Source organism: Aptenodytes patagonicus, chromosome Z (assembly GCF_965638725.1).
Source record: "Aptenodytes patagonicus chromosome Z, bAptPat1.pri.cur, whole genome shotgun sequence".
Taxonomy (NCBI): domain Eukaryota; kingdom Metazoa; phylum Chordata; class Aves; order Sphenisciformes; family Spheniscidae; genus Aptenodytes; species Aptenodytes patagonicus.
In genome coordinates, this window is record NC_134982.1 from 43,041,415 (window position 1) to 43,068,977 (window position 27,563).

At 35.7% G+C, this 27,563-nt stretch overlaps 1 protein-coding gene across 2 annotated transcripts in view; it reads left to right on the forward strand.

Moving 5' to 3' along the window:
• Positions 1-26,911, forward strand: part of VPS13A (vacuolar protein sorting 13 homolog A) — a 115,116-nt gene extending 88,205 nt beyond the window's left edge. The window contains exons 60-72 of one of the 2 annotated variants that reach the window (XM_076363272.1): positions 1,243-1,356; positions 3,189-3,334; positions 3,442-3,523; positions 4,526-4,639; positions 5,113-5,188; positions 5,290-5,453; positions 5,800-5,845; positions 6,118-6,241; positions 7,724-7,838; positions 19,753-19,838; positions 20,538-20,661; positions 22,214-22,288; positions 23,948-26,911. In XM_076363272.1, coding sequence (XP_076219387.1) covers positions 1,243-1,356; positions 3,189-3,334; positions 3,442-3,523; positions 4,526-4,639; positions 5,113-5,188; positions 5,290-5,453; positions 5,800-5,845; positions 6,118-6,241; positions 7,724-7,838; positions 19,753-19,838; positions 20,538-20,661; positions 22,214-22,288; positions 23,948-23,998 — 1,317 coding nt within the window. In that variant the 3' untranslated portion in view covers positions 23,999-26,911. Of the gene's footprint in view, positions 1-1,242; positions 1,357-3,188; positions 3,335-3,441; positions 3,524-4,525; positions 4,640-5,112; positions 5,189-5,289; positions 5,454-5,799; positions 5,846-6,117; positions 6,242-7,723; positions 7,839-10,027; positions 10,611-19,752; positions 19,839-20,537; positions 20,662-22,213; positions 22,289-23,947 lie in introns of those variants that run through there. The other variant, XM_076363273.1, reaches the window with a different exon arrangement.
• Positions 26,912-27,563: the final 652 nt, after the last annotated feature.

Consider the following 27,563-nt stretch of genomic DNA (forward strand, 5'->3'; position numbering starts at 1 on the left):
AAACATCATAAGCTTGCTTAAACATCTTTAAAAATATAAATAGTAAGAATGAGCAGTCTGATTGTTACTTATGAAATATGAGGAAATTTGAAGCGTTCCTTAAACAAAGCAGACATTTAATGAACATTAATAACGTCACTTTAGGGTTGTTTCAGAAATGTTCCTGTATTTTCGTATGTGGGAATATGTAGTCTGAACTGGTGGTTCCCAGCAGTGTGCTAGGGCATACAGTCTGTTCATCTGTTGATACCAGGTGTACCTGTGAATTGTAGATTACTGTGGTAGTTTGAAGAATTATGTTAATTTTCAATGCATGGTTGTGTAGTGGAAAAAATACATTGTTGTATTTTATTCTCTTTCCCCTCCCAGTGGAAAGAGGAATGATTTGAGATCAGCATTGTGAGCTGAATCACTGAATCCAAAGATTAGAGGAGGCCCTCTTCTGCACTTTCATTTTTAGTGGAATTGCAAGGCATAATTTTAGGATATGATCCCTACTTAATATTTAGTGCCTTGACTGTTTTGCTTGTTTAAGTAGCAAGGTGGTATCTGGGTTTACAGTTCTGAAAGGATCTCTCGCCTTATTTTCAGTTACAACTTCATTTTCTTTGACTGATTAAGTCTTTTCTGACTATAACTTTAGAATTGTTATTATTTAAAAATCTTAAAATGTTTTTTGTACTTGGCCAATTCTTCAAAAACTGTTGTAAAGGAACTCCATCTTTTGAAGGAGAAAAGCAAAAAGGGCTAGCTAGATGGAGGTCTCCTCAGAGTATGTAAAAGTCTAGTTTCTATATAACAGAAAATAGTCTTTAGTCTAGTTTTTTGTTTTTAAAAACCTATGCGCTGTATTGTGTGTTCAGAAGGGTATATATGTATGCCCGTTGTTTGACTCAGGTAAAAACTGTCCAAACCTTACTTGAAAATATTTGGTATTTGAACTTTCATAAAAATAGATATTTTTCTTTTTCTTTTTTCTTTTTTCTTTTTTTTTTTTTTACTATTAAATAGATGTATGTTGGATTGTCTTTTTATACATATGTTTCCTCCTCTTCCTACAAAAAAAAGTCAGCAAACAACTCTAGTTAAAAGTCCTTGAAAATGTCAACTTTTTAAGTCAAAAAATAAGATCAGGAGAGTATAAGTAGTATTAGTCAATGTATTGCATCTCAGTGACAAATGCATGGTAGTTTTATATACTCTAAATTTTAAAGTAATATTTTTTTGAAAATGTATTCACAGCTAGAACTTTTCAAAAAGGATGTTGAATCTCTTCAAGAAGAACTGATGAGTGTGTCATCAATGGATACGTCACAAATCAGCTTGTATGAATACTTTCATATCTCTCCAATTAAGGTATACCTTTTTCACAGTACAGCCTGTGTTTGCTCTGTAACTGAAGAATTTTGTCTCCTGCAGGATAGTAGGCACTGGAAATGAAGAAACATAGAGGTGATCAAAAATAAAATAAAAATGTCCTGGAAAAGTGCTTTCATTCTTACCACTAACATTAACGTTTATTAAATATTTACATAAAAAGTTCATTATTTCACTCCTATCCATTACTTTCTTCATATACAGTAATTCTTTTTCTTTCTACTATTTAAAAGATCCTTGCAAAATGCTATAGTTTGTGTGCTGACAGTGTGTTGTGGATTGGGGAATGAGATCATTTCTAAAAAACATATACAGCCAGCATTACTGTGCAATGACATTTTCTGCTTTATCGTTACTCACTGGAAAAGCAGTTCTGGTTTTTGACTCCAGTAAAGTCTACTTTTGGCTGTCTCCCCATTCCCATAAACATTCAGGCACAACTGTTGAATAGTATGTGCATACTTATATGGAAACAACAGCCCAAATATAACTCATGTGCGTTTTTAGCTTACTGGTCTTCGTTTTTTGATTATTGCATAGCAGATGTTGTTAAAGCTATGATGGTACTTTGTAGGCTCTATGACAGCTCTTAATAAGAGAATCTCCCCTCCATCCCATGGGAAATAGATCAAAGAACGGTTTGAGTTTCATCTCTTTACAGTATCTGATGAGATGTTAGAAATGGTTTGCTATTAGAACAGGTAATTCTAGGAAATGCTTGGCTAGCTTTATGTAAACAGCTTAGCCTAACTCATTCCAAGTATATTTAGTAGCTCTTTCAGTGTGTCTTCATTTAGATGTTCATAGGTATGTCTCCAGTTGTTTTATTACAAAAACTGCTCAGGACTTGACAAAAGTAAAATGTCCTTTACATGTTAAGATAACAAAGTGAACACTTTGTAACAAAGTAAACAAAAGCTTTTTTTTTTTTTTTTTAATGTATTCTGTCATATTTGACAAGAAAAATTACATGGAGGAAATAGGATGGAATAAATGGGCTTCAGGTTCTAATAAAACATTAGTCTTCAACAGTTACAAAGTTGATTTAGAGCTGTGAATTGTGACAATGATTGTGCAAGACGAGCTATGTATCTTTGAAATGAGCTATAGTTAAGCTCTGTTACACCGTAAATTAATGAATGGCACATGGTGTTGTCTTCAGAGAATCAGAAACAGGCGTAACTTCTTTTCATCTGATTTTGAAAACTGCTGAATACACTTGTGCACTATAGAGCCCTTTGAGCAATTTTCCTGAATGTTTTTCTGTTTTGAGACTGTCACCTTAATTTCTGGGAAACAAATACTTTGATTAATTCAGGTCTGCACAGGTGGGGTTTTTCTTGTATACATATTCCAGTGTTTATTTAGCACCTGTAAAACTTGTGTTAATAATTACTTGTTTTCAGGCTTTCATTTCTCATTCTTGCTTGGACACCATGCTGTGTTATCATTTTCAGTTTGCTTTGATTTTGGGCATTAGTTATAGAAACAAAATGTTTTGGAAACAAGCTAATAACCTAAATTATAGCTAAAAGATTCTGGAGACCTTATCTGAAAACATGAGTAAATAATTTCAAGTTCTTGTTTTCTTAAAGGTAGTTCCAGTTATTCAGTTTGACTTTAAATGTTAGTGGTTTTTTATTGCCCTATGTGGTGTATTTATGTTCTCCATTATGAAGTCAGTCTGATTTCAGTCAAGATTAGAAATGTCTTATCTCAATTTTTAAATCATGTAAAAGATTATAATGATAGAAATATAATACTTCTAATAACCAACCATGTTATTTCCCAATCTCATTTTTATCCTTTAGTTACACTTAAGCTTTTCACTCAGTACGGGTGGAGAAGATAGTAACAAAGAAGAAAGAAAGAATGAACTGATACCACTTCAGTCCCTGAATCTCCTGCTGAAGAGTATAGGGGCCACCCTCACAGATGTACAAGATGTTGTCTTTAAGTAGGTTAAAAATATGATTGTAAAGATTACTTCCAAAGATTAAACCGATATTACATATGTTAGATTTTATTTTGCTCTTACTTTTTCTCTTTTCTTTTTTTTTTTAGGTTGGCATTCTTTGAACTCAGCTATCACTTCTGTACTACACAACAGCTCCAATCAGCAGTTGTAAGGCATTATTCAAAACAGGTTAGAATAAGTAAATTTCAGTATTTCAGTAAATTTATACTTTGAAAGCGCTACTGTGTGCTTTGGTTCTATGAAAATAAATAAGATTACTGTCAGCCTTGTAGGTTTGTACAAAGGTTATTTTGCCTTTATTTCGGGGGCAAAGTGCTGTTTCCAAATTATGACTAGAGGAAAAGTGGCATGGATAACAAAACAACTTGCTGGAATGGACAGTGGAAGCAAACACAGTGCGGCAGAATTCTGATAGAATTCTGATAGAATTCTGATAGAGCAGAATTGGCATATAAATATTAATGCTTTTTCTTGGACATTAGTAGTATATGAATTATGATCCCTTTTTGGCCTTTGTGTACTGTTCAAGTCCTGTCATCCAGTGGAGAGAATCCCAGCAGACACGCTTTTGCATAAAAGTATTAGTCCTCTTCTGTCAATCCATCACTAATAATAAGGGATTCTTTGGACATGTTAACTTAGTGCTCTGTCCATCTTTAAAGGAGAGAAAACCTATACAGGGTTTTAATTGGGGAACGAGTTATCTGTTGTTCTCCTTCCTTTTCCCAGAGGGAAAATTTGAAATCTCCTAGCAGATGCTCAATCTTTTTTTAAAATTGAGTTACACTTCATATAGATGTAGTTACAATGTTTTGCAGTGACAATCAACAAAATTTTCTCAGCATATGCACAGACCAAATTTTGTCCTGTAGTATGAGAGAAATCTAGGTAATGTGCTTGCTTTGTAAAATCTCAAGAACATTAATGTCAGTTATTTGTGAAATGCTCGTAATAAGTAATGTTTATTTGGCTGACTTAATATGACTTACTCACTATAAGATTCTTTTTAATACAACTACTTCTACTACTACTTTTCCAAATAATTTTGAGGTTTTTTATATTAAACTCATGTTGCTTTCACTTTTTTTTTAATCTGGGTCTACTACACTGTTTGCCTTTTGTTTTAGTGTAATTTCTGAATATTTTTACTAATAAGTATTTTTATTTTAGGCTATTAAACAGATGTATGTTCTTATTCTTGGCCTTGATGTCTTGGGTAATCCATTTGGATTCATAAGAGGCTTGTCTGAAGGAGTAGAAGCATTCTTCTATGAACCTTACCAGGTAAAAATCTCTGCTGCCTTCTTTTGAAATGTAGCACAAGTAGATAGGTATGAATGATATCGAAAATGTGGATATATAAATTCCTTTTTTGGTTTTAAATTTAGATTTAGAATTGAAAATTTAAAGTGAAAGTGCCAGGAAAAGTTACTGGAAAACTCAAGTGAGATAAAAAGGAGAGAGTAGTCCATTTAACTTAATTCACAAAAGACTGTTCCTTATGGTTCTTATTTTAAAATAAATCTGCTTTTTTCCCATTTGCCTTAAAATAAGCAGACTTCAGGGAATGAATTAGTATTCTAAAATAGTCTGTCTTTCTCTCACAGGTGCTCTTGTCGGCACTTTCACACTTTCTCACTTGGTCTCACGCTCTTGTTCTCTTTGTTATAGATAAATGCCAATAAAAATGTAAGATGTAAAAATATGTAATGCATACTATTTGAAGCTTAACATAAACACATCCTTTCTTTTCTTAGGGAGCCATCCAGGGTCCTGAAGAATTTATAGAAGGAATGGCACTAGGACTTAAAGCACTAGTAGGGGGAGCTGTTGGTAAGTTTCAGTGTTATCATGGTAGTATACTTAATAGTAAGCAACATAGGCGAGTATTTGTAAGTTGTATTGGCATTTTATTTTGTTTTATTTTCCAATAGGTGGATTAGCTGGTGCTGCATCGAGAATCACTGGTGCTATGGCAAAAGGAGTAGCTGCGATAACTATGGATGAGGATTACCAGCAGAAAAGGAGAGAAGCCATGAATAAACAGCCCACTGGTCTGAGAGAGGGTATCACTCGTGGCGGAAAAGGATTAGTTTCTGTAAGGAGAAAAAAAATTATAAAAAGATTAATGGATTTTATGCAGGCAAGAATAACAAATATAGAGGCTGCCGTAGTCACCAGAGAGTTGTTACTCTTTATTTTAATTCTGGTTTTGCAAATATATGGCCACAATTGAGTGATAATTTTAAAGAAAAATATATGAGGGTAGAAGAGAAGGTAGGAACTGTGAAGCAGGTGCCTCTCGTTCTGTTAACTTGTAGTGAATTTTCGAATACGCAACACGTACTTTGAGGCTATTCACTAATGAAGTAGTAAGAAAAATGTAAAAAATGAAAAATACAGTCTGAAAGTGTATTTGTAATGTCTCTTGTTTCTCTTCGTAGGGTTTTGTCAGTGGCATAACAGGAATAGTTACAAAACCAATAAGAGGTAAGTTTAGGTCTTCTGACACATTAACTGTTCATATGATGGTAAATTCTTGATATTTGATAAGATATTATAAATCTGAGTTATAAAACTTTTTATAAAGATTTTATATTCCTACTGAATTTTAGGTTAAATGTTGTTTACATGAACTTTGTGTGGAGACTACATAATTGCGTATCAAAAAAGATTTGTGATTAAATGGTAATTAAGTTTGCTAAGACTGTAAGAAAAACTTAAAGTGTTTTATAATGATTTGCTGCACTTAATCCTTTTAGGAGCTCAGAAAGAAGGAGCAGCTGGTTTTTTCAAAGGTGTTGGAAAAGGCTTAGTGGGAGCAGTAGCTAGGCCTACTGGAGGAATCATAGACATGGCAAGCAGCACATTTCAGGGTATTAAAAAGTAAGTAAAATAAGTTTGAAGAATGACATATGGCATGAAACAGACAATAGTAGTAGCAGTAGTACATTGTGTCTTTGTATCACTTCTGCATCAATGTTTCTGGATCTCTCAACTTCATCATTACTTCAGATGAGCTAGAAAAAAATCTTATCCATATTGTTACTTATATAATAAATAGGTGGCTCTTTAAAAAATACACAGTTGATAGCATTTAAAAAACAGAACATCAAATCTCAGGTATTTCTAGCATTACCAAAGAAACTAGTTTAAAAACCTCAGTGATCAGACTTCCTTCAATTGCTGATTTTTTTCCTTTTATCCTAAGTATACAGGAACAAAAGACTTCTCAGCTGCATCAAAAATTACTTTTTATATTGTTACTACTCTATGAGATGAGTTCCAAGACTACCACATCATGCCAGGATCTGTCCTGGTTGTTCAGACAAACACAGAAAGTGTTTTGAGGGGGCATTTAGTGGCTTTGTCTGAACCCAGCTGTTTAATGGTCCTGTTCTTCTTAGCGAGCTGGACCACTTTTGCTGCCATAAGATTGCCACTCTCTTTTGTTTTTCCACTTTAAGTTCTTCAGCAGAGAAATGCATAAAAATATCAGAGCAGAAGTTCTGTATGGCACAGATGTCTTTAATTTTGAAGTTTTGAAGTACAATACTTAGACACTAATTAAGTATTGCAGGCGTGTACTGCCCTATGCAATCTAATTTTCTAATAATCATTCTCTGAAATAGATTTCTGAGTAAAATCTATTACTGTTTCATAAAATATCTACTCAGTGTCTATTGACACTGAGTGGTGAGGCTGCACCTCAAATACTGTGTTCAGTTTTGGGCCCCTCACTACAAGAAGGACATTGAGGTGCTGGAGTGTGTCCAGAGAAGGGCAACGAGGCTGGTGAGGGGTCTGGAGAACAAGTCTTATGAGGAGCAGCTGAGGGAACTGGGGTTGTTTAGCCTGGAGAAAAGGAGGCTGAGGGGAGACCTCATCGCTCTCTACAACTACCTGACAGGAGGTTGTGGCGAGGTGGGTGTCGGTCTCTTCTCCCAAGTAACTAGCGATAGGACGAGAGGAAATGGCCTCAAGTTGCGCCAGGGGAGGTTTAGATTGGACATGAGGAAAAATTTCTTTACTGAAGGAGTGATTAAACATTGGCACAGGCTGCCCAGGGAGGTGGTTGAGTCCCCATCCCTGGCAGTATTTAAAAGACGTGTAGATGCGGCGCTTAGGGACATGGTTTAGTGGGCATGGTGGTGTTGGGTTGACGGTTGGACTTGATGATCTTAGAGGTCTTTTCCAACCTTAATGATTCTATGATTCTATTCATATGCAAAAATACATATATAGACAACAGTTGCTTTACTAGTACTTGAATTTAATTTATATTTAAAATAATTTAGAGCCTTTGCTAAATACTATAACTGAGTAGAGATATTGACACATACCTTAAATTTGCTGCTTTATTGTCAGAGTTGCAGATTCATCAGAAGATGTGATAAGCCTGCGCCCACCTCGCTTCTTTGGTGAAGATGGCGTTATTAGACCTTACAGATTAAGAGATGGAACTGGAAGTCAAATGTTACAGGTGAAGAAAATGAAAGATAATTTGACGTAAATTCTAACTCATCATACGTTGAAATAAATATTTTACAGAATTTCCCGTTTCTTAAACTCCCTACCACCCCTTCCCTAGTAACTCAGTAGTCAGGAAGTTCCATTTAATTTCTTAGGCTTATGACCACTTCAGTGATTCAGTTTCTGTGATACAACTTTTGAGAAAGACACCATAATTTATACCAGGATATCTGTAGAGGTTTGTGCAAGACACAGAACATTTTGAAAGAAGAAGATGATTTATATGTGTAATTAAAAAGGTTTATGTCTTTAATTTTTATTTTTGATAAAAAGTGATGATAAACACAAAGATACTTTTTTCAGTAATTTTATAATACATATTTTAAACAGTGACATTTTAATCTCAATTTTATGTAAACCAGCATTTTGAACACACTTAAAATAGCTGTATTTATGTCATACTACAGCCATTGAAAGGACGTAAACAGTTCTGAAGTGGAATACTGTTTGCATGAAGAACATGCTGAGCAGCAGTTATTCTTTAATAATTCAGCTGCTATTTAAGCAAATTTGACTCAGATATCTAAGTGGAAATAATTTCAACTGTTAGGCAGCTTACAGAGTTTCTATTTTTTTCTCTGTTAGAAGTAAAACTGCATTTTAGAAATATTCAGACATAAGAAATGAAGTAGTAATTAGTGATTGCATGAATGTAAACAGAATTTTTGAAATACACATTGAAGGATTCACAGTGTGCCAGGGAAATGTTGGAGGAGTCGTACAGAAATAACCTTTTTGGAGAAGTAGATAAGAATGAAGTAGCCTTTGGAGAGAGTTTTTAGACTATTTTGAGAATTGCCACAGCTGTTTGTTTCATATCGAGTTCCAATCTGATTGTTTCTTCTGCATTTCATTAGTGTGTCTTTTGTTTTCTGGTAGAAGAGGATTGTCCTATTTGGGGCATCTCAGCTATGTTCACTGTACCATTCACTGGTGATCTAGTTTAGCAGACTGTGAAAGTTCTTTGATAATAAATAGTATGCATCTGCCTTTCTTCTAATGAGGTAGCTTTAACCTGTGCTCTCCAATTTAAAGCTAGTGTTACAAAGCAGTTTTACCTTAACTAGAGCATAGTTAGAAGCTACTACTGAACAACATAAACTTACTTTCTAACCTTTCTCCTTTTTTTGGTAAGAAAATGTATTCCAAAACATCCCTTTTCTGTTCTAAAGTGTACCACTAAGACAAATGCTAGCAAGCCAACAGACTCAGCTCTAACGTGCAGACTTCTCTAATGACTTTGCATCGCTTTTGCTTCTTAAATTTGTATGTGTTTGCATTTTGAGTTTTTTTTCTGAGAAACCTTTAAAAAATTCTGCAATGTAATATGTAATTCTAATTTGTCTCTGTGTGGCTGAGTACAGTACCACCACCTTCCATTATCCAACTTACAATAGCATGAAGGCATTGCCTTGTGTAAAGCCTGTCATAGTTTGTGATGGCAGCCACCACTTGAAAGTAGCTGAGTTGAAAAATAGTATGTTTCATATTAGTTTTCACTACTGGCCATTCTAAGGCAGAACTACTCCTGAAGAAATGTTTTGAAAGCTCCAAGCAGGGTTGTAATTCTCCCTGTAGACAGTCAAATCAGAAAATAATGAACTGTGTAAATTTTTTTTTTTCAGACATTAATTTCTGATATAGCATGTTTGATGTCTTAATCTTGTTTTATGCTCAAGTTTACTAATGGTTTTGGTTCTTAATGTTTCTGGTTCTAGAGATATTTCTTTGTTTTGCATGAGACTCGATGTATTGCAAGTCCCCTATCTGAAGCAGTTTGAATAGCATAGTATTTTCTTACGGGGAAAAGAAGATTATTCTTCCCTTTTGTATTATTTCTGTGCATACAGGTCTGGTGACTGGCCCCACTGCAGTCACTGTGTGGTAACATTTTCAACAGATTACTGGATTAGATTGGAATAAAACTTCTTTTAGTGATTTAGAGATTGTATATGCTGATTAAAGGAAATAGGACAGAGGTGATTTTGAGTGCTCATACTGTGCCCTAAACTTAGGATGTCACTTCAGAATTTCTTTGTTTTCTGGGGTTTTATTTTGCTTTAATTAACAAATTTGCCAGACAAACTAATACTTCTAAACTAATACTTCTGCTTTCTTCTTCCCTTACCATGCTTTCAGAAAAGACAGGCCTACAGGGAATGGACTAAGACTCACGATAGTAGTGATGATGATGACAGTTAGGATAATACGGACTGTAACAGATATAAATGGCCTTTGTCACGTTCTTTTGACCTTTAAGTATTAAATGTTGCTGCTATAATTCCCACTGAGAAATTGGGGTTGTCTGATATTAAATTCTCATTTTTAAAACTGTGCAAAAAAAAAAATGTGGAGAAATAAACTGTATGATGATGAGTGCTAGGCAAAGGAGCAAAGAATGTAATAAAAATAGTCTTATAGATAAAACTGGATATTAGGTGAAAATAGTATTGAATAATATGAAGAAATAGTAATACCATAACGTAGAGTTTATTTCCAGATATGTTTCTATCAAATGTATTTAATGTTTTTGCATTTACATAAGTGTTTGACAGGTTTTATTTATAATTTGCTAGATTGAATGCTTTTGAATGTTTAGTAAAACTTTACTGAGTTGTACAGTCATTATTGGTGTTAAAATGCTGTTTGACTGTTTTTTTAATTTCGTATTTCAAAAGTATTTTGTCTGCTTTTCTTTTTAACAATAAACACGTCTAAAGTATATCTAAAATGGATTCATCTGTTCTGTTCCAACATTGTTTCTCATGTTTCCTCAAAATAGATTATGTAAAAACACTAAATGGCCTATAAAAGTATTTAAAAGATAAAATACATGTATTTTGAAAGGAACACTTAACATAAACCTTTAATTTTTCATTTATAATTTGTTTTACCATAATTTTTAAATACTTATTTTGTGTATCCTTTGGAATCCTTAGATGTGTGAAATAATGGTTTATTTAAGTTTTTTTTTTTATTGTGACCATAAATCATTTGGTTCTTAAATCAATATTTTTATTGTTTTCATAGCAACAAAAAAAGGTAAAAAATCCACCCCAGAACTAAACCCTATGTAAAATCATGGGCAGGTGGAGAAAATACCAGTACTTTTACAAGGCTCTGTGTAGTAAAACATATGTAACATGCAAAAGTATTTAGGTTTTTATTTACGTAGACATGGGGTGGGGGGGAACCAAAACAACAGTGAACCACTATAATTCTGTATTGTAAGTTCTACAATATAGCTTTACAAGTTACTCGTTTCTTTAAAAATTGTTTTATTCTGTATTCACTGGAATGCTTGCACAGTTTTCTCATTCTTTTTTGTGGTTTGTTGCTAAATTTAGATTTTTGTGTTGCATTTTAAAGATGCCTTGCAATAGATACTTATGTATCAGTAGGTACGGTAGTAAGAATTAACTCTTCTGCCAACATCTGAAGAATTAGAATTCCTCTAAAGCAATAAGAGCTTCTGAAATGTTTGCATGTTTACCAAAGGTGATGTCATGTCCTTCATTGTCTGCTGTCTTCCAGTTATCAAAATTCTGAGGGAAGAACCTTTTAAAATCCGTAAGACTGCTTAGTCTGGCTCTATGCCTTCACAGGCTGCTGTACGCTCTGATGTCTTGGGCAATGAGCCAAGGAATATATGCCTCTAACCTCCCAGATAAAAGAGGGGACAAACTCAACTCGAGAGCATGTTTTAGCTGAAACTACTGATGCTTTAGATTGCTACAGATCGTGTATTGCTACTTATTTTGTAATACTGTCATCTCAGAAGGATGTCTTGCAGAAGTAGTGGAAAGACTGTATTGCAATGGGTTATTGACTGAAACGATGTGGGAAGGATTTCGAGTATTTCAGATACAAATGGATCTCAGGTATTTCTTTGAAGAATGTAGGAAATTGTTTTGTTCTTCAGTCCTGAAAAAAGACACGTCATGCCTAAAAGTTGAGGAAATTGTTAGGTACAACTTTATGGAAAGGTTACTACTGCATTTTATTAACTTTCCTGGGTTTTGGGAACTTTGAGTACGTTACCTGACATTTTCTTTTTCCTTTTCGGCTTTTTAGTGCAATTTCTTTTTTATCCTATAAAATTCTGTTTTTCTTCTGTAATGACCTGTCTTACAAGACAATGCATGTCAATTTTATAACAAAACATATTTTTTCCTCATTCTAAAACAGCTTTAGAAAGAAGTGCAATCATTTTTTGACTGAAAACGCATCACTGCAAAAATAAGAATTTGATTTTTAGAAATAATACATTTTTTCTATCAAATTGACCTAACTTTAGGGTTTTTAACTTATAATTCTACAAATCATTACAGGATGTGGAAGTGAAGTTTAGCAGGAATGGTAGTACTTCTGGGTCAGGTATCACTAATTCAAGTTCCACTGCAATTTAACTAAAAAGAGTTCTTTCTTTACTCAGTAGATTGCAAGGTTGTAGAATCTAACTAAAAAAAAAAAAAAAAAAAAAAAAAAAAAAAATTGCCAGTGTAGTTGGCAAATACGATTATATACCTTTGATTATTTTTGTCTCTTTCATGGAGTATAGTTCTATTTTTGAAGTTCTTATATTAATAAAAAATGTAGTAATTTTGTACAAGTATTTTATTTGTTTCTGTCTTGAGTCTAGCTTCCTCTGAATATACATTGGGAAAAGAAATAATTTGGATTTAGGATAACAAAAAAATGTATCACCTGGGATATTAGGATTTAATTTCTCTCTAAGTCATGGAACCAAAACCTGTGAAAACTATAATAGCTAACTAGCCGAAACTGATGCTCTTTAAGGCACCAAAAATGGAAAAAAAAAAACAATTTAGAGATTATTTTCTTTAGGGATTTAAAGTAACATATCAAAAAATACAGACCATCTTTTCAAATGTGCTTTTTTTTCTCCCCCTTCAGTTTAATGTATTTTAATAGTTTAACTTTTGGCTACGCAATTTTTTCCCCCACTTTTTCACTGGTGAATTGAATTTGAAGTCCAGTACTGTTGCTGAAAACTCCAGGACTAAGTGCCATCCTTTCAGCTCAGGTTGCCAAGTTTTCTGCTGTCAGCTACAGAACAAGTTGATGATTCAGCTTTATCCCAACTGTTTAGTTTTACTCTTTTAGTGACTTGTACAATGGTAACTTGAATTTATATGCTTCCTCCTTGCTGAGGTGAAGAACTGGCTGTGCTCTTTGTCTTTGATGTTATCCAGTATACACCTTTTGATCAGGGTTCTTTTGTCTTTTTGTTTTCTCAAGAGGCTCTGTAGACTTAAGTCAGTGTGGAGCGATCTATAGAGAGTTTCTGGGATCATTTAATAGACTCCTTATTGCAGTTGTTAGTTGTTTACAGAAGCTATAGACCTGCCAGAAATCACTGGTCTTTGCCCTGCCAGGGAATAAAGCTGAAAGATAGGCTAGTCTCATGCATATGGAAATCAGTCATTAACACTTGCGTCATGAAGTCAGTGGAGTTCTCTGTGTCACAGCTCAGTGCCTATACAAAAACAAAATAAATTCAAACCCTTTTTTTATTTTTAATTTGTCTTTACAGTGTATGAGTTTGTGAGGGCTCTTTTACAGTGATGTGTAAGGTTGCTGCCCAACTTTGCTGCAGCGTAGGTAAGCTTGTAGAGAAGACAATCCTTCAAAGCCGTGCTTCAATACTGTATCCAAGTGTATTGGAGGTGTTCAGCTTTCAGTTCAGTGATCCTTTTTTGGTCATGAGGTAAGCTTTGGATCAGGTGGCAGAATGCTGGAATGGGTTGAACAGACCCTTGTTTCTTAGCATTCAAACTCCAGTCTGCCAGGAAGAACATTGGAGGAGTGGGAAAAGTGTGTCATACTCCTCCTTTCTCTCCTTCCCTCCCCCACCTTGGGCTTGGATTCAGATCAAAACATAAACATCCATATCGTGAAGTACTCTAAAACTGAGGTTTGGCTTCACAAAATTATAGGGAGAAATTCTTTCCAAAGTTCAAAGTAACTTCATTTTTGTTCGACGTTGTCCTGACTCTTACCAGGCATCCATTCATGCATGCCATCTAGTTTGCTGTGCCCTTAACTGAGTCCACAGCTGTCATTATCCATCCTCCTTTGGAAAACCTGTTGTGCCTAGGTTAAAGGAAAGAGCAGGATCCTTACAACTTAAGTGTGCAACATTTGGATATTATTACATAGCCATTGCCCATCCCCAAATAGAAGACTTGTATATATTTACAGGAAGCTGGCTGAGACTAGCTAACACCAATTGTTTCAGAAGAAAATGGAAGCTTGTGTGACTCAGTTCCATTTTAGCTTGTTTGTGATTGAAGCATAAATGCTTGTGTATGGTGCAAAAGCAAGTAAAAACTAGAAGTGTCCTAGGCAAAGCATACACCAGCTTGTTTGCTGACAGAGAATACAGAAAAGAAAATTGAAATATTTTCCCATTTCCCCGCTGATACAGTAATCGCTTCAGATGCTACAAATCAAAGAACTTTGGTTGTATTGGCAGGAAACACAAAGAACATCTAGATGTGGTCATCATAATGGAAGCGTAGATCAGTATGGTTTCTCCCTCCAGCTCATCAAATGAATTCTCTTGGCATTCAGATCAAAAATTGACCAAGATAATTCTGCCAGTCAGCATAGGCAAATTATATTTCTGTTGTGAAGTAGAAACTTTGTGTTCTGAAAGAAAGCTGCTGTCCTTATTTTTACTGTCCTGCATACTGTGGCCTTGGATTGAAATGTTAGCCTTGACCACAAGTTTTTGCTGATTTGAACAAAACCACGTTGATTTCAGAGCTGCTGTTCAGCATGGGTGAACAGAATCTTGAAATCAGGCACTAACACATCATGGACAAAAGCTTTGCTTTGTATAGAATGACATTGCACATTAGGATAACTGGAATGAGGGAGTAGGCAATAAAGGATTAACATTAGTTCTTTTTAATAAAGGATGAGGAGAGGATTTTGCATGGCAGAAAAAGGAATGTTTTACATGTTATTTTTTTCTTTATTTAACAATTTTTCCCCTTTTTTCACACACATTCAAGCTAGATCTGACAAGTGACCCGGGTACTGCTTAGAATTATTAAATGTTTCTGTGAGGAAGGTTGGATGTGTAATTATACCAGGTTAGCCTGCTGAAAGTAGCAATTCTACAGCTTTTGAAGGAATCACCTTATAATTTGAGCTGAAAGATACATTCAATATTGGAGTTTCTAGCAACAACAGTGAATTGCCTTCAGAAGTTACGTATCTGGACAGTAATCAGTTCATATGGAAATACACTGGCAATCTAAAATCCAGCTGAAAACTTCAAGTTAATCTGAACATCAAGAGAGAAGAGTAACAGATTTATAACCACTTTTTAGGTAGTAACAGTCTTCACAGTATTTTTTTTTACATGGTGTTTCAGTTGAGATGAGTTCAAGAAGGATATTAAACACTCTGACTTTTGTATCACATCTACTACTAGTATTTTTTAGAACTATAACCAGAAGGATCATAGATTTTAAATCTTGTCTCCGCTATCTACGCTTTGCTGTGTTTCATTTCTAACTTTGTGAAAGGCCTTTGTGCTTGCTCCTCAATAAATTTAGGAGCATGTGGTGTGATTAGGAATCTTTCCAAATGCAGAGATGCCCCTTTTAAGGCACTGAGCATATTTGCAGATCCATCTCTGCACAAATGATCATATCTACTGTTAGATTATTGCAGTGACATCTAAGCATTTGTACTACAGCTAAGAATAATTTGCAAAGGAGGGAATTTTTGCTTGGATTACTTCATATTTTACAGCTGCTGGAATGTCTTTTTTCAATAGATTCGTTCAATTTCCATGTCTAGTCAATGAACCATAACATATGCTAAAGTAATGAGGTTATTAAACCTTTATTAATTTGAAATACAGAAGTTGTGTTTTAAAAAATAGTATTTGTTTTCTTACAGTGGTGAAACTAATATTGAACAAACAATGACTGATCAATGCTGTTGATCACTGTCTCCCACAGCATTCTCCTAGAGAAGCTGGCGGCTCACGGCTTAGACAGGTGTACTCTGCGCTGGGTAAAACACTGGCTGGACGGCCGGGCCCCGAGAGTTGTGGTGAATGGAGTTCAATCCAGTTGGCGGCCGGTCACGAGCGGTGTTCCCCAGGGCTCAGTTTTGGGGCTGGTCTTGTTCAATGTCTTTATCAATGATCTGGATGAGGGGATCAAGTGCTCCCTCAGTCAGTTTGCAGACGACACCAAGTTGGGCGGGAGTGTTGATCTGCTCGAGGGTAGGAAGGCTCTGCAGAGGGACCTGGACAGGCTGGATCGAAGGGCCGAGGCCAACTGTATGAGGTTCAACAAGGCCAAGTGCCGGGTCCTGCACTTCAGCTACAACAACCCCATGCAGCGCTACAGGCTTGGGGAAGAGTGGCTGGAAAGCTGCCTGTCGGAAAAGGACCTGGGGGTGCTGGTCGACAGCTGGCTGAACATGAGCCGGCAGTGTGCCCAGGCGGCCAAGAAGGCCAATGGCATCCTGGCCTGTATCAGAAATAGCGTGGCCAGCAGGAGTAGGGAAGTGATCGTGCCCCTGTACTCGGCACTGGTGAGGCCGCACCTCGAATACTGTGTTCAGTTTTGGCCCCCTCACTACAAGAAGGACGTTGAGGTGTTAGAGCGTGTCCAGAGAAGGGCAACGAGGCTGGTGAAGGGTCTGGAGAACAAGTCTTATGAGGATTGGCTGAGGGAACTGGGGTTGTTCAGCCTGGAGAAGAGGAGGCTGAGGGGAGACCTTATTGTGCTCTACAACTACCTGAAAGGAGGTTGTAGCGAGGTGGGTGTCGGTCTCTTCTCCCAAGTAACCAGCGATAGGACAAGAGGAAATGGCCTCAAGTTGCGCCAGGGGAGGTTTAGATTGGACGTGAGGAAAAATTTCTTTACCGAAAGAGTGGTGAAACATTGGAACAGGCTGCCCAGGGAAGTGGTTGAGTCCCCATCCCTGGAAGTATTTAAAAGACGTGTAGATGCGGCACTTAGGGACATGGTTTAGTGGGCATGGTGGTGTTGGGTCAACGGTTGGACTTGATGATCTTAGAGGTCTTTTCCAACCTTAATGATTCTATGATTCTATGTTTCTATAATGTTAACTTTCATAGTTTTGCAGCACCAAACAGTGGTCCAAGTTGCTTTCTTTCTCCAAACAATTAATAGCTAAATACTGTAAAGTTTAAAAAACATATTTATGCATCTATATTGAGGGATCAATTATATTTCCTTTTATGTTTGAGTTGTATAAGCCACTTTGGTAGCAGAGTGCAGTAAGGATCTTGCTATAAGAGTTACCAGCAGTAAATTGGTGTATCCCTCTATGATGTATTTCCTAATGAATAGGTGCAAGCATAATGCTAAAAGGGTTAAAGATTGTAAATGAGGGGTAGAAAAATCTAAAGGCAGAAAATCTGGAAGCAGTTACCGCTCCGCGTTGGCATAGATACAAGTGTTACCTTTGCAAATGGACTGTGCAGCATTTTCCTGTGCTTTATTTCCCAACTAACATCTGTTGTCTGCAAAACTGTAGAACGCAGGTAACTTGAGTTTATGATCTTTGACTCATAGCTAACAATGAGGAGTAGTTAGCTCAGCACTTACCACATGCTAACAATATTTTTGTACTGAGCAAATCACTTGTTTGTGAATCTTAGTAGAATGAAATACTTTTTGTGGAATTTGGTGGACATTTAAATAGGTTTTGTTTAGGATTTCAACCTGTGTGATAGTTAAGTATTGTACTTCCATAATAATTTTCATAATTCTCAATTCATTATCCGTAAACTGAGTAAGTTACAGTGGGGTGACATGACTTGTTGAAAATCAACTAGCAAGCTAATGAAAAGACAGAAAGAGGTAACGCTGCTCTCTAAAGTCCCACTCTAGCCTTACCTCAGTCCTATGCAAAGGATAAGAAATTTGTCTTCTTTGATGCAGGAGAAAGACTAGAGATCCTCTCCATCCTAATAAGGCTAAATTGCTAAATGCTTCTCCCCCGTAACTACTTCTAATAGAAGAGAGATAGTGGTCATACATTGCGGTATTTACAATGTGTTTGGTCAGGAAGATAAATTGCTGGCATTGTCACAGAGTCTTGCAGATTAAATGCAACGATGTGTATTTGTTACCTCTACAGAACCACCCTTGCTCTTTCCACACACGTTATTTCTGTAAGTTCTTGTCATCCTTCTCCTCCCTTTCCTTATCTTTCTCGCTAGGCCACTAACACTGAAAATCCATCAGGTCATAGAACTAGACCAGCAGCTGGTATCTGGGTCAGGTGTGCTGTCCATACTGGCTGCCCATACAGCCTCCTGTCTTCTAACCATCCAACGTGTGCTGGAACGTTGTAGAGGCTGCCTTGACAGAGAATTTTTTTGTTATTTAGTTGCTCAGGTCCAAGCTCCTACTTCATATGAGAGGCAGGGAGAGACTCAAATCAGAGGCATGGCAACCCCTAGACAAAGCCTGAATAAGGAGCTTCCAGAAATAATAATAATAATAAAAAAATCTGTTTTCCAAGCCCCAAATTCCTCATTTCTTATGCCATTCTTCTTGCTGTATTCATCCTGCCCCTGACACTAGCTCTTGCAGAAATAAATTCAAGCAGTGACTTACGTAGGTAGGCGCATGATCAATAGCTGTGATTTTGTAGCCCAGCAGAGTTGGGGAGGGAGAAGTAATCTGAGAGCTTTCTGGAAAGCTCTCTTTTGGGAACCTGTTACTCAAATGTTCTTACATTTTAGTCGCTAAAGAATCAGCATCTTTGAGGGAAGGCATCATTTAAAAAAATCTGGTTGGGCAAGTGGAGTTATCCATGCGGCCAAATTTGAAGTTGTAGGGTATGCCTAATTAAATGTCTTTATCATTTTACAGTGGTGATGAATGCTCATTAAATGGTTTTGCTGTTTTAACTGCATTGAGAACTAACCTACGTGTTTTTAAATATTGGCATACATATCTGAAGCAATACGTTTGTAGTTAAGGGTTTATTGAATCATACTGGTTTATACTAATCTATTTTTGCTTCCAATTCGTAACAGATGGGAAGTATGCAAGCAGTCATGTTGCTATTCCCAACTAAGATGCAGCAATCCTAATTGGATCACTAATTTAATCACTCATTGCTCAGAAACTCAGAAATCCAATGGTTGCCAAGTCGTGTTAAAGTTACAGAGCCTCTGTTTTTAAAAATGATTCATCTGCTGTCATCAATATTTGAAATTTATTGCCTGTTAAAGAATATTCTGCTACAATATTCACGGCAATTGTAGGAAAAGGTTAAGTAAGTTCAGAGGAAAACAAAAGAATATGGAGAGATGCTAAGCATTACTTCAAGTGCATTATTAAGTCCCACTGTCTACATGATAGTGGGTTCTTGTATACAGTTAAGTATAGATTTATTCCCAGAGTTAATTACTCCAATGTTTGGGAGGTGACTTGACATAAATTAGGAAATGAATCTTTATTCTTTTTGTTGTCTCAGAATTGCATTAGTCAGCAGAAGTTCGGCGTGTACTAAAAATATGTAGAAAACTGAGTCTTGAAATGTTTTGAGAAATTATATAGTTCCTTGCCAGTTTTGGTTAGGATTGATTTCTATTTGCATAGCTGCATTAACAGCAACCGAATAATTCTACACAATTATGAACATTAGCTGTCACAGATCTGTTAGTCATGTTCTGACTTTATGAAAGGAGCCTTTTATTTAAAAGTATGTGCTATGTGCTTTGTTATAATTTATACTTTTGGGGGATAAATACCTTTTTAAGCACAAAATCAGTACATGAATTTAAACTAGCATATTCAAAGCTATAAAACTTTTATCTCTTTTAGAAAATTGAAAACGGAAGATTTGCAAAACTCAGATATATTGCACATGCTATGGTCAACAGTACAGACCTGTTAATGGTAACAAAAAGGTAAACAGTTTTGGCTCTGAATAATAAGTACTTAAAACTATCATCAAAATGTGCATGCCTTGATAATTATTGATCAGTAACTGTGCTTTGACACGTCTGTCATTATGTATGTAGATCAAATAATGGGGAAGGCATGCTTGGTGTGCTGTTAATGTTGTTCAACAGCAGCATTGTTCAGCACAAGAGTATGTTATTTTGAGTGCCATAGTAATTTCTCTATTTAAGGAGAGAAAAGGAATGTTGGTTTTAAGATTTCTTTAGCTGAGAAAGATTTTTTTTTTTTTTTTTTTTTTTTTTTTTTTTTAATAAATCTGGTTAGGTTGAAGTCAACAGAACTGTGGGATTTGCTTATAAATTAGCATAAGGAAGGAAAAAAGGATAATACTAATACAGGAACAGAGTCAATAATGTCTAACAGTGGAGCGTCAGGCATCTTTCTCAAACAAAAAGTCTGTACAACTTTTTGTAGAAATACATCTAGAAGTAGCATTATGGTTCTGCTATGAAACACAGTTTTAAATAAGTTAGAGGAAGGTTCAAAATTCACTCTCTTAGAAAGTATGCTGTATGGTTGTTATATCATTAGATGAGAACTACTTTGGATCAATGAATGACTTCACTAGCGCTAGAGTAACTTGATAACTTTTAAGTATTTTTACATTATTTTTTAAATTATTAATTTTATTTTCTGGTGTCTAGCGGTGTGTTATTTGTGACAAAAGGGACATTTGGACAGCTGACATGTGAATGGCAATACACTTACGATGAATTTACCAAAGAACCATTCATCGTTGATGGCAGAAGATTACGCATTGAAGCCAAGGTATGTTAACCTCATCATGTTTTGTTTTCTGTTTGTGTTACTGTTTATAAAATTGAACTTTGAATTCCTGATCTCTCTCCTGTGAATTCTTGATCTCTCTTCTAGTTGAGATGCACTCAGAGAAGGGAGTTGAAATTTGGCATGGGCAAACTCCTCAGATAACTAACTTCTGACTGTTCTAAGCAGAATGGTGACTTGGCGTTTGCAGATGAAATTATTCCTTGAGCCCTGGGAATTCTTTGCTAGTATGCACCAGTTCATGGTGTATTCATAGTCTGGAAAATGGTGATACAACAAAACTCTCTCAGAAGGTTGCAGAATGTTTTTATTACGCACTCTGGCGCTGTGGAGATATGCCAATATGTGGAAATCTACCTTGTTGCAATCCCAAAGATTCAAATGTATCAGAGCAATACATTTGCATATGCTATGCTTCAAGGATTGTTTTTCCATTTGCTAGTAATCGAATTCTTCAAAAGTATAATAAGGTATTAATATCCTCATAAAAACTGTAATGATATATGCTTATTCCTTTCAATGCAAGTTGAAGAATGTTGCTCTCAGTTGCAGCTTTTCCTTTAAAAAAAAACCCAAAACTTTCTTTCTCTGGTAAATTGGCAACGGGCATAAGGAGAAAGATGACCGCTGATGACTGAGTATACTTACAGAGGCAAAGTTCCTTTAAAAAAAAAAAAAAAGTTCTTGTTGAGATGGTAACTGAATTTAATTTCAATCAATAAATTTACCTGTCAGTGTTTTGTTTTAGTTTCTGTTTTTAATAAGCTTCATGTGTGTAATTACACATCTTGGTTGTCAGGACAGTCTTGGCAGTGTACAAAGTCATTCAGTTTTTCACTCAGATTATTTGTTTCTATTGCAGAGAGCATGAAAGGCAGAGCCATATTGGTTTGGAATCCTCCAAACTGGATTTCTGACTGCAAGTGCACTTTTACAGGATGAAATAATTCTTAGAGTTTCTGCCATTTCAGACAATGTTGAATAGCATATCCATCTTTACGCCTATACAGCAGTCATTTCAGAGTCCATTCACATGTCTGCAGTATGCTCTTTATTGAGATCTATGGTTGAAAACTGTATTTTGCAAAGCACTGCTTATGTTTTATTTCTGAAGCCTAAGCTGCTATTTTCACTACCTAAGACCACTACTTGCAAGTCAGTATTGGTGGAATGTCCACCCAGGTAATGACTTGAAGGAGAATGAAAAATTACAACCTTAAGGAGTACTGGATTTTGTTACCCCACATACTCCATTATCTGCCTTCCATTCCTACACACTTTTATGGTCCAGTCTCCAGGGACTCCATGGTAAAAAGGGAAGTCTGTTACTGCTGGAGTGTTCCACTCCACTGTGCTTTTGTGCAGAAAATGAAGTTTCTCAGGGTGTGTGCATGCGATGTGAAATTACTCAGGTTAGTGCAGTGGGTACATGTTGCTGTCTGAACCATATAGCTGCCTTAACGGTAGATAACTTCTTAGTCATAAAGTTTGAAGAAACTAACTTCGATTTTGAATTACTATTTTTTTTTTTCAGGAACGAGTTAAGTCTGTGTTCCATGCCAAAGAATTTGGAAAAATTATTAATTTTAAAAGTCCAGAGGATGCTAAGGTAAAGTCAAAATACTATTACAATTATCCTGTGCTAAATTTGGGTTAAAAAGTGAAACAGAAATATTCTTAACCTGAAACTACTATGTATATTTAAAAGTCAGTATTTCTACACAGCCATTACACAGATGGAAACAGCAATGATCTATTCAGTAGTGAATTTCAAAAATACTCAATTCAACACCAAACTTTTCCTTACACAAATCTTTGGAATTATAACTCTCTGTCAAATGGCTGATTTAACAGTACTGCTAACAAAAACTAAACAATCAAGAACGTGAATTAAAATAGTACATTTAATAGAACAAACAATATTCGTAAATTACTCCTAGTTTTATTCCAGGGGTGGGGGGGGTGGGGGGATGTCATTCCTCTGTTCCATAAGATATATTTTTGCTTGAAGAATGAAGAAAATCCCTAATAGAAACACAAATAGTTTATTTGATATATGTTGTTACTCTATTATACACATATTCTATGTGATCTCTTCGTTTTGACATCACTAGTTTTCACTACAGCACAGAGGTCTCCTACCAGAACTATCAGGTGGCTGGATTGTGAAAGTTCTGCCTTGTTTTTATTAGCATAGCTCATTATTTTCACAAACAATAAATTAGTCTTGTATATATTCACATCAGTGGAATATGGTACCCTGGGATTACTCTTTGAAACAGTCTGTGAAAGTTGCATCCTCTCATCAGTTTAAGTTGCTTTTGCATCTTCTCATCATTTTAAGTTGCTTATGTCTTTTTGAGGGTAGTTTCTAACCACAGCTGAGTGATACCTTTTGACTCTTACCTCAAAAAGCATTACAAATACTGTCAAGGTATTTGAGGGCCCCATGCTGAATTTGACTTGTCTGTACTCTTTGGAGGTACCGAGCTCCTCTTCCCCCCCCAAGCTGTGGTGGGGCAGGGGCGGTGTTGAGGTCCTGTAGTCTGTGTGGGAAGGGAATCCCATCTATGCCCCAGCTAAATCAGGAACAAAAATCAAATTCGTGCATCATATTATGTGTGCCGTAAGTCTTAAGCAAGGAAAAGAAAGCTGAAAAAGCGGTGTGCACTTCTCACAAAAATGTGTGTTTGCGTATTTTCCTAGAAAGGCCTGTGAACCACACAAAACCAACAGGAATGCGAATATGGGGGGAAGGGTCACTGTCACACGGGCTTGGTAAGGAATGTGGTTTTATCGTGGAGAAGGAACACCGAACAGATTCATTCAAAAATTGCCATCAGGGCCTTAGGGGCTATCCCACAGAACGTCAGTCTTCCAGAGTCGCTTCTGGGCTTTTCAGCCGGTGGCTCACTTTTGCAAATGTGACACTTGTGTATATAGAGAGACGACACTGAGGGAAGTGTTTTAGGAACAGTGAAGATGAAACTTGCACCCTTTATAGTAAAAAGGGTGTGAGGTCATTTCAGTGACACTGCTTTGTGAACATGTTGTATTGAATGTCAGATACTGGAACTTACGTGCCTCCATTTTCATGTGAGAAAATCAGGGGTTTGTACTCCACAGTAGAATTTTGAGCACTGCGTTAAAACTCGGTTAGGAAGAGAGCAAGTAGTGAAGTGTCTTGGCCAACCCAATCTAATTTTCAGCTATTTTGTGTGGTTTTTACCATGGAAACATTTTTATTTTTTCCTTTTCCTTCACACAGTGGATCCTTTCTAAACTGGAAGAAGTGAGAGAGAATCAGCCAAAATTGTAATGAATGGAGAAGCACCAAGATACGAAGAACACTGAACAGCTACCTTACAATTCCTCTTTAACAAGCAGAACTATTTGATTATCAGCAACAAAAGGAAAAACAGGAGGGAAGGAAGATTTATGAAATTGTTTATTATGGTCACAACAGTCTATGGCTGTATCACAAAAATAGATGACGTTAAGTTTAAAAAAAAATCTAGTGATGAAAAAAATTCTGCCAAGTTTAGGCTTGTTTTGTTTGTTTTTTTTAGCGTAAGAATTCCAGATTTCATTTTTTATAAATACAGTGTAAAATGAAATTGTTTTACCATTACATTTGATATTGAAAATGAACACTGGAATAATTCTTATGATACTATTCAGAGCAAATCGTTCAGTTTTTATTTGATTCTGAAAATCAAGACTTAGTTTCTGTCTTAGTTTTCATATGACTTGAGGCTGTGTTGAAATTCAAATTTCTTTGTCAAAGGAAATGTTTACTTAATAATCACTAGTCTTACAACTCAAATTCTAAGAAGGAGGCTACTGACCAGGGAAGTCTAATTTAGATGATCACAGGAGTGGCTGCTTAATTAACAATATTATTTTCTTTTTGTAAGTGAATGGACCAGGTCATGATGAATTTACAATATAGTATCACTTTTAGTGTTAACTTTTTTTATATTCTACTCAAGGAAACGTTGCAGCACCTCTATCAATATTCACAGAAAATACAAGTTTACAAAAATGTATAATGGGGAGAATTAATACACCTCTGCACTAGAAATATTAATTAAAGCCTATTATTTTAAATAAAAGTTACTAACAGTCTTGCAACTCAAGGAGTTTATGGGGTTATAAGTGCACTGTTGCATACCAAAAATAAATGCCTTGGATTACACAGTGTTGTGTGCTAAGCAAGTGACTAATAAAGTCAAATTTATATTAAATAATAAATATAATATTCCACAGTTGCTTTTATCAACTTTTCTTACCCAATGAAACTTTTTTGTTTCATATCCAGACAGCAGAACTTTAATAGGGAGAGCTTGAATGTGTGTAATTCTGCTTGTTTCTTAGTTGCAGTAGTCATAGTATTGTTGAATGGCTGTTTACTGCAGTTGATATAAAAAGTACAGGAAACAGTACAGTGTTACATGAAGGTTTCCATAAATTCCCATATCAAAGTCTTCAAAATATCTGGTACATATAGTAAGTACCTGCTGCCAAAATATTATTTCCAAACAATTGTTTGGAACATTTATAGCTACAGGAATTACTTCTGACATTGCTGGTGGTGCTTGAGATAATCCGAATTGTCGCATTATTGTAAATTCTAAAATGACTAGCATGCTAACCTACAATTGCAGTTCTTTAATTTACTGTAAGTCTTGTCTTTGGTGTTGAGTAACCATTTAGCGGGTTACAAAATACATGTAATATTGCAATTTTTCCCATAAACTGTAAATTGAATCAAAAGATTATGAGAGAATTACAAACTATGACAATGACTGTGTTACTCCACTTGTTTGTACACCAAGCACGTACCAAGAGTATTAACTCAGGTTATAATAATGCCAAACTAATGGAATACTTTGCCTTAGATAAGTAGCGTTATTAGGTGCACTGGGTACCATTCTATATCTGTAATTTGTTTTTCATCTATCACTTTTCATCTTAGGCATGATAGTTCAATTATTAGCCTCATCATGATCTTGATTCTTGATCACTGTGTTAATTGTCTCCTCTCTCTTTCCATCCCCAGTATTTACTGAGTATCTGCTTCAACTTTCACTTCTAGTACCTCTTGCAAGTACTTTGTACATTCCCATTTGTGTAGCTTTTCAATTTAGCCCATTCTAAATAATTTCTCTTCACAGAGCCTCTATTTCAATTAATATTATCTCCAGTTCTTAACTTTCTTACATTTATTTTGCCAACAAACTCCCAATTCCCAAATCTCAGCTGGCTCTTTGGTAATATTTGAGCAATTTGACCATTAATGTTGAAGGATTTATTTTAAATATGCGTCTCCGTGATTAAGCTAATTGTTTTGGAAAACTTAACAATTCCCCCAAAATTGCATTTTTCCTATGAAGTATAAAATATTTTGATCTTCTGTGCTAACTAAAAGCCTTAATACAACAACTAAAACACTGGAAGTGTTCAAAAGTCGACATGGGACCTTCCCCCACCTCCCTCCTTGTCTCCACTTGTAATGACAACACTGATTTTCTGTAGTTACCTTTTTCTAGTCAGTAAATTGTATCTTTTTCCTTTGTTCTTCCTTACACTTTCTCCATACAGTCATGAATGAATTTTGCCATTTCTTGGCAGACACCGGTTCTCTCTGTTTTAACTATAAATCAGCCTGGGGCAAGGAGAAAGGTTTTCAGACTTATGCCGTTGTGTAGTTTTCTGGATTACTGCAAGTTGTTCAACGTGTCCACTTTGCTGTGCCTCATTCCTTATTGCAATATACATATTTTTTCCAACAAGAAGGCAGAACAGATATATTAATTTTTATTAAAGACGTATATGCAATTAGACAAGGGGATCTCAATAAAAATTAAAATGTAGGCGTTTAGGTCTGGCCACTGTGGTGTTTAAAAGCATACCATGGCCTTTACTGAAGTACTGAAGAACAGCTTCTCCTCTAGATGACTGTTACCTAAACTTAATACCTTTGAGAAATGTTGTTTGGGTTCTCAGTAGTAGTTTGTCAAGGGTCAGAATTACCTGTAAGAAATCAATGACAAACCAAACACAGAATCAAACATGCCAGACACGTTGCTAAAACATTTGTAAGTCTAACTGTTTGCACCTCTTTTTGTTCAGCTGCATGGCTTTGCATGGCACGGCTTTCTTGGTTTCCATACTCCTCCCCCTGCCCCTGGCCTCTTCTTCACCTTGAATAAAGTGAAACTGAATTTTATTTGACTGGAATGTCATTATTATTTGTTTTCTTTATATGCGGCTTTAATTAACAGGTAATACCATTATCAAATCCTGTCTCTGAGAATGCAAGGTCAAGCTTCTGTTGCAGCCATCTCAGTGAAAGCAGAATACAGACTTAAGTCTTTACCTTCGGTTCATTATAAGACAAGTTTTTAATAACTGGATTTACATGTATAAGCTCCCTTTAAAGTTGTTTTTTTTCTGTTGCTGCATTGAAAAAACATAGATGATGTTGCCAGATAACAAGATTCTTATGAAATCCTCTTTTTTTTTTCCCCAAAAAAATTCTGTACGTATGCTATTAGCTATTTATTATCTTTAGCACTTCACAAAATACACTCGCATATCAAAAAAATCACTAAGGTCTTTTGTTCCTTCTGAGTTATTTTTAGCCATCTGTCTGCAAATAACAAATACCACACACTACTCAATAAAAGATTAACTACCATTACATAGTAATATTAAAATTTAATACTTACAGCATATTCTTGAATTTGAACTACAAACCCTAAGTTTCCTAATTATTCTGCTGATGTAAAACAGTTTCAATAAATATATCACATATCTTAATAGGATTGCTAAGCCTTGTGGCTTGTTTGTAAATAACTCCATATCCATATGACATTTAA